We start from the raw sequence: 9,802 nt of genomic DNA, 5'->3' as shown, positions 1-9,802 counted from the left end.
CCCACGCAGGATGGGGACGCTGCTGCGGGGCCCTTCGCTCCGCTCACCCCCAGTCGGGGGCGGGCCCGGGGCGGGGCGGCTCGGCACGGCTCGGCTCGGCTCATCCCGGCCCGGCCCGCCCCGTTCCCAGCGCCGCGCTGCCGCCTCATGGAGCCGCACGGGCCCGGCAGCGTCCTCTTCGGTGAGCGGCACCGGGGCCTGGGGCGGGAGAGACGGACGGGGGGGTCGTGGATGGGTTGGGAAGGTGGGACGGGGGGGGGGGTGTGTAATAGAGCGGGGGCAGGAGAGACACGGGGGGCGGTAATAGGGAGGTGGGGGATGAGAGACGCGTAGTGGGGTAAGGGAGAGATGGGGGGCAGGAGGGACGCGTGGGGGCAATAAATGGGGGGCAGGAGAGAGACTGGGGAAGAGAGAGACTTTGGGGAGCGACGGGGACGGCGTGGAGGTAGGGGTGGGGAACAGACCGGGGGGGGGGGGGGGGGCGACGGACGGGACGACACGTGGGGGGTAGGGGAGCAAAAGGGACACGGGGGAGGGGGGGGGCAAAAGAGAGACTTGGGGGCAGCAGAGACGGGGGGGGGGGCGGGCAAGGGAGACACGTGGGTCTGGAGAGACACGTGGAGAAACACCGAGCCCTGGGGGGCGCTGGGTGTGCCGGAGTAGGGGGGACACATGACAGGGAAGACCCACGTGGGTGGCCGGGACACGGGGAGGGGGCGACCAGCGGGGACGGGGAAAGAGGGACGCGTGTGTGGCGGGGCTTGGGAGGGAGTAGGCTTGTAATGGGGGTCCTGGGGCGGTTTGGGGGAAGCCCCATGGGGTCTTGGTGTTCTTGTGGGTGCAGGGGACCGGGAGGGGCTGGGAGTAACGGATGGGGGATGGCAGGGTGGCAGCCCCGCTCCAGCGCCAGCAGCACCCCCGGCTCCCTCCGGCCTCTCCCGCTCCTCCGGTTAATCCCCCGCGCTCCCCCGTTCCGTGAGTGCCCTTGGCGGGGGGGCGGAGCCGTGTCCCTCCCCTCTGGGAGGGGTTTCGGCCGCGGCTGTGAAAGCCCCGCAACACGTGGCCCTGCGCTGCTCGCAAACGTGGGCACACGTGTCCGGGGCTGCTCCCGGCCCCGGGCGCCTCACAGGCTGCTGTTGGCAAGGCAAGCCGAGCGGCAGCCCCCCGGGCCTCTGCTGGGCACCTGGGTTTAGGTCCTTGCCCTGGTGAGCCGAATACATAAGCACGGTTAGGAAGTGGTCCTGCCCTGGGCTGTGTTTGCTGAGGCTAATTCCTCTCTCTCCACTGCAAATGCCGGGTCTGGTATGCAGGGCTCAGGTCTGTGTTTTTCCGATCTGCTTCACGTTGGTGAATCATCCTGCAATAAGCAAACACACCCAGGGCGCTCTGCCTTTTGTCCCTCCCCATGGTCGGCTGAATCCTGATCCTAAGAGCTGAGGACATAATTTTGGATCTTTCTTGTTTTTATAGCTGTTTGGAGAAGTATGTAATAAAATCTGGTTTGAGACTTGTCTCAAGGGACTCCAGCTCCCTGCAGCCTGGCCCAGTGTCCCTCCCCTCGGGCTGTTCCTCATCACTCAGGTCTCACACTCTGTGTCTTTGCCTCCAGAGCAAATGCTTCACTAACAGTGGGGAGAGCAGAGCGGCCTTTCTGTCTGCTCCCTCTCCTGTTCACTGTAGCCGTGCACCTTGGCAGTTCTCTCGGGGGGGGGGTGAGTCTTGCCCTGCCTGTGCTTTGGGGGTCTTGGGTACCTCTGGGCACTGCTTCACCGCAGCCTGGTTTAGGGACACCAGGTTTTGTCCCTGTATGGTGCTGAGCCAGATGCATAGTTCTTGGGGACACTTTATCCTGGAGCTCAGGGTGCTCTGGCCTGAGGCTGCTCCTGAGCATGAGAAAATAAAGCATCTTAGGGATGCTGTGTGCATGCCCAGCCGGGGCTTACCCTGGGAACCCTTTGCCCATGGTGCTTGGGGCTGCATAACGGCTGCTGCAGCTTCTCTGATCTTCTCTTTCCAGGCTGCGAGCTGACTGACAGTACCAAATCCTACACGTTTCAGGTGGACAAGGAAGATGACTCTGACCACATTTTGGCCCTGTCTGTGGTAAGAGAAAGGAGAATTAACTCTGCTTGTCCTCCCCTGTAGTGGCCCACAGCCTTACCCCCACTTCGCAGGCTCATTCCCCCTTCCCCAGCCGGGCTGGACCAGGGCACTCCCTTGGCTGAGGTCGGGGCACAGGGCTGTCGCATTTACCCATTGTATGGAGGTGCTTGAGCAAAGCCTGTGGTGGCATGAGGCTGCTCAGCAGAGGAGTGCTCCAGACACGGGGTGAAGGGAAGTATTTTTCCCTTGCATTTGACCTTGCTGGTGCCCCATGCTTGAACATGCCCTCCTCACCAGCTGGGCCTCGGGCATGTTGCTCTCCAAGCCCAGGTAGATATCGGGCTTCATTCCTGGCTCTCCCTGGGGTCACCTTCTGTCCTGGGAGCACAGGACCTGCCAGCATGGATCAGATCAGCAGAAAATGCAGCCCAGGTGCCACCTCTTGAGGTGGCTGCAGGAACAGCTGTCCCGGATGGGAAAGACACCGAGCTCCTCTGCAGGCACTAAGGGGGCAATCACTGCGGGGGATGCTCCATCCTCTCCCTGTTTTGTGGAGCAGCATCCTCGCACCTTGCATGGCAGCTGGGCTGGTAGCATTGCTGTGGGTCATGGAGAGCCCTGGCTGTCCCTGCTGCGTTGCCTGGGAGAGCAGGAGTTCATGATCTCTGCTCCCACCCAGGTCTGCCTCACAGACGGTGCCAAGGACGAGTGCAACGTGGTGGAGGTTGTCGGACGAAACCACGAGAACCAGGAGATAGCTGTGCCTGTGGCGAATCTGAAGTTGTCATGCCAGCCCTTGGTAAGAGGTTGTTTTGAAAACTCAGGTGGGGATGGCTGCAGGGAGCCGGACATCTCTGGATGTTTATGGACCTTTCTTCTAGGATCCTGACCATGAGCTGGTCTGTAGCTCATAGGGAAATGCCCTGGGTAGCCTTGGCCTGTCTGCAGATGCCCCCAGAAGGACAAGTTTAACTGGGCCAGGTGCCATGCTGGGGACTACAGGCCATTCTGCTTTTTTGCCTCTGCCCCTAACTCAGCTCCATCTCTGTCTCTTTGCAGCTGAGTCTGGACAACTTCAAGCTGCAGCCTCCAGTGACCTTCCGCCTGGCGGCAGGCTCTGGCCCAGTACACCTCGCTGGCTGGCACAGGATTGGTAAGGACTGATGTGTGAGGAAAGGCTCGGGAGGAGCGAGGGTTATGGAGGGGCTCCCTCCAGTGCAAACACTGGCCAGGGAGCCCCTGGGAGATGCACTTGTTGCTGCCTGGCACGTGTGCTTGGTGCCTCCTTTGTGCAGGTTCCCCAGGGGCCATCTCTGTGCAGGGATTCCTTCCGTGCCATAAAGCCTTGTATGGGAAAAGGGATCTGGATGACCCATGTTGCCCCCTTTTCACATGGCTGGTTGTTGCCGTTCCCTTATGAGACCTTCCTCCAGCTGGGATACAGCTTATTGCCCAAAAGCTGCTATTAAAACTGCTCCAGTGCTCCTTGGACTGCTCTGCTCTTCGGGTGTCTAGGGGGTCAGTTGTACTGGCCAAAGACATACGGTGGTGGGTAACAGAGTTATTTGCATGTCCCAGTGCACAAGGAAGATGCTTCCTTTGAGGAGGACGATGACTTGTCTGCGGAGGAGGAGGAGGTGGAGCTTCCTCCTATCATGCCAGCCAAGAAGTAGAGGAGGAAGCAGTAACTTGTCTCCGGGCAAGGTGAGGGGCCAGGCAGCCTCGATGGAAGAGTCCGGGTGGCTGTGACACTGGCGTGGCAAGTGTGGGTGGAAGCTGTCCTGCTGCAGGAGGCTGCTGGTCTCAGTCCGGTTCTTCCTCCAGGTACTCGCTGGGACTTCTCTCCCTGGACGGCTTTTACCTCGGACACCTCTTGCCAGGACCTCAACATTTGCTGCTTTGTTTTTATTTTTATTATTTTTTCTGTTGTAGCTTCTTGGGGAGCAGGGGCTGCTCCCAGCACTGGGGTGTCTCCTTTCCCACAGCCATGGGAGGTTGATCCCAAAACCAGATGGATGCTGCTGGTATATGCCCTCTCCCTCATCTCTGTGCTGGGAGTCAGGGATGGAGGGGGTGATCCTTGCCCTGTGCCTTTTTGCTGTTCTGAACCTCTGCTCTGTGCACCCCTTCTCCCTACCTCTGAAATACCCAGTCCTGGCCCTTTCCCAAGTAGATGGACATAAAGCCAGCAGTGGGACAGGCAGTTTCACTGATTCTAGTGTGTTTGCTTTTCTTTACTCACAATCTGCTTTTCTTTACTCACAATACTCACAGTTTTTAAAACATTTGGAAGTGTGAAACTGGGGCCCAGGCTGTCTCCTCAACTGCAGTTATGGCAGAGTGGGAGCTCACAGCCTATCTGTGATTTGGGGGGAGGTTCTGGGTCAATCTGCTTTGTAAAGAAATGTTTTTACACTCTGAATAAAGGTATCTCAGGCGTCAGGTCTGGAGGGGAGTCACTGCTGGCTAGCAGGTTCCTCCTGTGTGCACTTCAGTGGGAGACGCTCCTTCGTGTCTAGTCCCTGACACTTGTTTCCCTCGGTGATGCTGCGGAGCTCCCAGGAGGGACCCGGGGGCTCTTACCCCTTCCTCGTGGGCTCTGCACGCTTGTGCCCTGTCAGCCGGCTCAGTGCTGCATCCAGGCTACCGAGGGAAGGGACGGAGTCACAGACAGCTGTACAGGGCAGGGACCCTGCTCCACATGCGCTCCCAAAGGTAACCCAGCTGATAGCAACACCCACCTCGTTTGGGCCATGTTGGCCCTGGTGCTGGACACTGTCACAGCAAGGTCCTCGCTTGTGTCTTGCTCCCAGTCCAGCAGTGCCCTGTGAAGGGGTGAAACGGCAGCACTTGCAGGGTGTGGGGCAGGTTTGAGCTCAGACCTTTGCTGAGGAGTCATGTCGCCCCCCCATGTGTGGGTACTTGAAGAGGCTTTGATCCTTTCTGTGCTTTAGTTGGGTGGCACTTTTCACCCCCAGGGGCTGGTCCTGTCCTTAAATGTTTCTCTGGTGGTTTCCCTGCATCTGATCTTGCAACCCTGGCCCATGGATCGATGCCTGTCCCAGCCCTCTTTGTGGCACTGGCTGTTGTCCCTGAGAAGCACCACATACTGTTCTGCCCTGCTGGCTCTGGTGCCCTGGGACAGGGAGTTTCCCAACTGGACAGACTCCGGTAGGAAATCCTCCAGGGTGGATCCTCAGCTCGGGCTCCATCCGAGGTTGTGAGTGGGGCTGTTTCTCTCTGGGGTCTGTGCAGCTCCTCTCCACCTCCCCGCTGTTTCCTTCTGGCCCCAAACAACCCTTGACCAGCACGAGGGGAGGCTTCGGTGCCTTTTGCAGCAAAACGGGTAAGGACTGTTGGCATCCCAGCCCCGTGGCATGGGACTGTGCCTGCCTGCGAGGCACCAGAGGACAGAGAAGAGCCGGCCTGGGGGAGATGACCCCCCTGGCTTGTGCGTGGCACCCCGCAGCAGCGTCGGGGGCAGGATGCTGGGGGGCTGGCAGAGGCAGCGGAGTTGCCCCGGTACCGGGGGCCGGTACCACTAGGTGGCAGGCGGGCAGCGCGGCGGCTCCGCGGCCACCGGGGTCCGGCCAGCCCCTGCCCTCCCTCCTTGCCCCTCTCCCTGCCCGGCTGCCCGTCCCTGCCAGGCCCGCTGGGGGCTTGCACCAGGGCATGGCCACGCTCTGGGCAGCCCTTGGGATGCAAAGGGCATCCAGCGCTCTGCTCCTGCTCCGGGTCCCAGCGTAGAGCAGCGTGCTCGGGGCTGGCTGTGTGAGGAGAGGTCACGTTCCGACAGAAGCATGGTTCCTCCTGCCATCCTAGGGCAATAGGGTGCCCAGGGCTGGTGGTCTGTGCCCATGCCCCCGAGCACTGTGAGATTCCCCTGCAGCAGATCTAACTGCCCTGGTGAAGCCTGTGGGAAGCGGGGCAATTCGGCAGCCTTGCAGAGTGAGGAGATGGAGGAGCATCCTCCCCGAGGGCTGGGTGTGTGTTTGGGAGGTGCTGGTGGGGCACAGCGCACTGGTGCCCTGTGCTGATGGTGCAGGAGGGGAGTTCAGGGTGATGAACGGAGCTGTGGCTGTGCCGGGATGGTGCCCAGCCCCTGCTAGGGCTGGTGCACACAGGACCTCATAGATCTCCCTGGCTGTGTGCAGGTGGAAGGGGTCAGGGAAAATTTATCTGTTGGGCCTTGGTCCTGCTTGCTCTCTGCAGAGGAGTAGCATGGGTAGGGGGAGATAAGAACCAGTAGGTCATTTTTAACAAGGCGCTCCTGGAAGGCTGGGCTGGGGGAAGCAGCTGGCTCAGAGCCTGGCAAAGGGTGGTGAGGGGAGGGAGTGGGCACAGCTCAGCCTTGTCAGGGTGGTACAACTGCTTCACATGGGGTAGGAGAGGCAGTACTGGCTGATGAGAAGGAGAATTTGGCCTCCTAAAGGGTAGAAGGACCTGGTTTCAGGTAGTTGGTTTCCTTAGGGGTGCCCAGGTACCTGGGACAAGAGTCTGTGGCAGGAGGGAGAGTCCTGCCAGGAGGCAAAGGTGGCACCATGGGGAACATGGTGCTGGCGGCAGGAGGCTTGAGACCAAACTTGTCCACCTCTTTGCAGGACCAGCCTAGCCCAAGGCCTTTCCACGAGTGCTGCCTGGTCCCCAGTGCTGCTGTAGGGCGATGCCAGGGGAGAGGGAACACCCCAGTCCCAGAGGGGGCAACAGAGGGGCCTAAGGGTGTTGGCACTGCCAGGCTGCTTTCTAAGTGAGACTTGGGCAGTTTGTTCCCCCCTCCCCAGCTATGTCATAGCCTTGATGTGCTCAGCTCCGGGAGAGGGAGATAAATGCCGAGATGGCAGGAGGCTGGGAAGGGGGATGCGCTCACACACAGTGCTTAATGGGGAAGGATGGGATTACAGGGGTCACGCTAGGTGAGCAGCTTCCTTCGTGGAGCTGATGGTATCAAAGCAGGTGCCCCCGGCTGCAAATACCTTGGGCAAACAAACAGGGCTGTCTAAGAGCAGGTGAGCTCAGGCATGGCTGGACTGGGGGGGTGCTCAGGGGTAGTGAGGGGCAGGAGCCTCTCTCTATGTGGGGAGTGAAGTGTGGAGCTCATGATGTGAGGGCTGCCTTGTTTTGCATAGGGTTGGGGGGAAAAACGAAGTTGTTGTGTGTCTACGTACATATGTGGGCTCCCCATGCTGGAGATGCATGTACAGGTGCGGAGACTGTTGCTCTCATGGGGTGGAGGTGCTGGTACCCAGGGAGCCAAATGATGCCCCAACCCAGGTGATGGCTCTGAGGTTGCTCTGGAAGGTGGTTGGCTCTGAGCATCCCTCCTCTGTACTGTTTTGGGGCTCTGCATGCTGAGATTGCTGGGGATGGATCCCTCCTCACTCTGGCAGCATTGAGGAACCCTGATCCTGCCACGCAGCAGAGGAACATGGCCATAGCACGGCTTGATGTGGAGGTCACTATGTGTGAGCACCATGGCCATGCACCCCCACTGCCACACTCTCCGTGGCCCTCCCGACTGTGCCCAGTGAGAGGCTTGGGCTGCCTGCCTGCTGGCCCGGGGCTTGGCTGCCTGCCTCCAGCCGGGTGGCTGGGCTGGGCCAGCAGCTTCCAGAGGATGCTCTGGTTTCAGAGGTCAGGTTTGAGTTGCTTTTTCAGGGATGGAGGAGCAGGATGGGGAGCCAATCTGCTGAGCATGGCCAGGCAGCGGTTTTCCTCGTGGTGCCCCAGCCAGTTCTGCCCCAACAGTTCTCTTGCTGGGTTTCAACTCTCCATAGCTGAGAAATCGGCTCCAGGGCGGCTGAGAGGCGCAGCTGTAACTGTGCTGTAGGTGGGGCTGGTCCCCTGCTCCATGAGCTCTCCGTTGATGGTTCCCAAACCGAACTGGGGTAATACTGTTTTTGGCTGAGGCTTGTCTGCCTGGGCTATGGAGGAAGCCAGGGGGACACCCCTGGAGATGCAGCATCCCCTGTTATACGAGGGTGCAGCGGCTCTGCGAGATGGGGTAGAGAGCTGTGGGGTGCGTGGCACCTCGGTGGCAGCTGGGGCAAGGAAAGGGGCTGTCAGAGCCACCCTCAGCTGGGACCACGCTGGTGGTGGGTGTGATGAGTGTCCCGTTCTCTGCAGTGTTAGCTGACTGCTGTCTCTGTGCTATCTCTGTTCTGTCTTGCTAGGCAGTGGGCACAGGTACCTCTGCTGTTGCCTCAGGGACCCACCAGCACCCTAATGCACAGGGCTGGCCCTGGCAGAGGTGAGCCGAGGACACATTGCAACCAAGGGAGGAAGCAGCAGGATCTGGAAGGGCCGTGCTGCAGGTAATTCCCATCCTCTTCCCGTCAACATGACTTGTAGATAGAAATGCTGCTGGTGCAGTGTGGGAACAGCCCTGTCTGCTGGAGAAGCTGAAAGTCTGGGGTCATCTGCTCGCTGGTGCTCAGTCACGGGCTGGGTCCTCCCCAGCACGCCTCAAGCTGGCTGGGAGCCTGGACGTGTGGGGCTTCACCCCACTGACTGCTCTGTGGGAGGAGAAGAGGCTTTTCCAGCTCTCAGCTCCACAACGAGTGCCGGTGGCTGATTTACCATGGCTGCTCCCGGCTGCACATCCCAGCACAGGAGGTTGCTTACAGCCAGGCTCTGCTCCGGACATTCACAGGCTGTGATAGCTGCTCAGTGTGTCTGCTTGTGGTAGGGATGCACGTCCCCAGCTCCACAGTGCTGCCCAGAATACAAGAGGGGGTTGTTTCCACGAAGGTGCTGCTGCGACAGCGGTGGCTTTATGGTCTGCATAGCAGAAGGTTTTGGAGGAGCATGGGGTGACTCGGGAGCAGGGGTTGTGCCATGAGTTTGGTTTAAACTCACCAACACATCAAGCAGGTGCTAAAAGTGAACATGGTTGGGCTGTGGTAGAAAGCCCCATGCAAGACAGCCTGGGCAAGGCTCCATCATGGCCCGAGATACCCAGAGGTCACAGGTGTCCTGGCCTTCGACCCCTCCGAGGCGAGAATCTAATCACTCTGGGCTGGGCTGTCCCTGACACTGGCAGGACTGTCACTGCTGGCCATGTGTCCCTGCCAGGGCTGGTGGCAGCTGGGGGGACGGAGGTCTGCCCAGAGCAGCTGGGCTGTGCCCCCAAGGGGATTTAGGACCTGCCAGAGGGATCCTCCCAGGCAGGCATTTGGCTACAGGGAGTGCAGGGACCTTGCAGTCCCCTGTTCTCAGACCCACTGGTAGCAGAGCCCTAGGCTGGATGGGCAGGATTTGGCCTCCATGGTGCCCTTTCTGGTGATGGCTGTGCAGAGGGGCTGTGGGACACCCCATATCCCCTCCATGCCTCCAGCCCCTGCTCCCCTGATGGGCTCTCAGAGGGGTAGAGACCTGAGAGATGCAGGGCAAGAGGTTTTTGGGGGCTGGATAGGAAGGGATGTTGTTGATGGGCAGAGCAGAGGTTGAAGTGAGTGCAAGGGACAAGGATCTGGTCTGTAGCAGGTCTGCCCTGCTAGGCCTCCAGGTGCTCAGCTCACTGGGAGGAGGCAGCATGGTCTAGCAGTGGGGCTGGGACCTCTGGAGATGGGATTTTGGCTCCTGGGGGAAAAAAGTGGGAGCAGAGTCATTGGAGAGCTCTCAAATGCCATCTGAACTCCCTGGGGGCTTGCTTCTGTGCCTAGGCCATCTCCCTGCAGCCCTGACCCAACCCTGCACACCC

General features: G+C 60.0%; 1 protein-coding gene across 1 annotated transcript; it reads left to right on the top strand.

The window, feature by feature from the left end:
- The first annotated feature begins 132 nt into the window (after window positions 1-132).
- NPM3 (nucleophosmin/nucleoplasmin 3) lies at window positions 133-8,301 on the top strand. Its single transcript, XM_086467380.1, has 6 exons — window positions 133-181; window positions 2,018-2,103; window positions 2,783-2,902; window positions 3,163-3,256; window positions 3,682-3,807; window positions 8,274-8,301. The coding sequence occupies exons 1-5, from the start codon at window positions 148-150 to the stop codon at window positions 3,774-3,776; spliced, it is 429 nt and encodes a 142-aa protein (XP_086323506.1). The 5' UTR covers window positions 133-147; the 3' UTR covers window positions 3,777-3,807; window positions 8,274-8,301.
- Window positions 8,302-9,802: the final 1,501 nt, after the last annotated feature.

Source organism: Leptosomus discolor, chromosome 6, assembly GCF_034619465.1.
Source record: "Leptosomus discolor isolate bLepDis1 chromosome 6, bLepDis1.hap2, whole genome shotgun sequence".
NCBI classification, from domain to species: domain Eukaryota; kingdom Metazoa; phylum Chordata; class Aves; order Leptosomiformes; family Leptosomidae; genus Leptosomus; species Leptosomus discolor.
The sequence above is the reverse complement of the archived record's forward strand: the minus strand, read 5'-3'. Positions and strand labels throughout refer to the sequence as shown.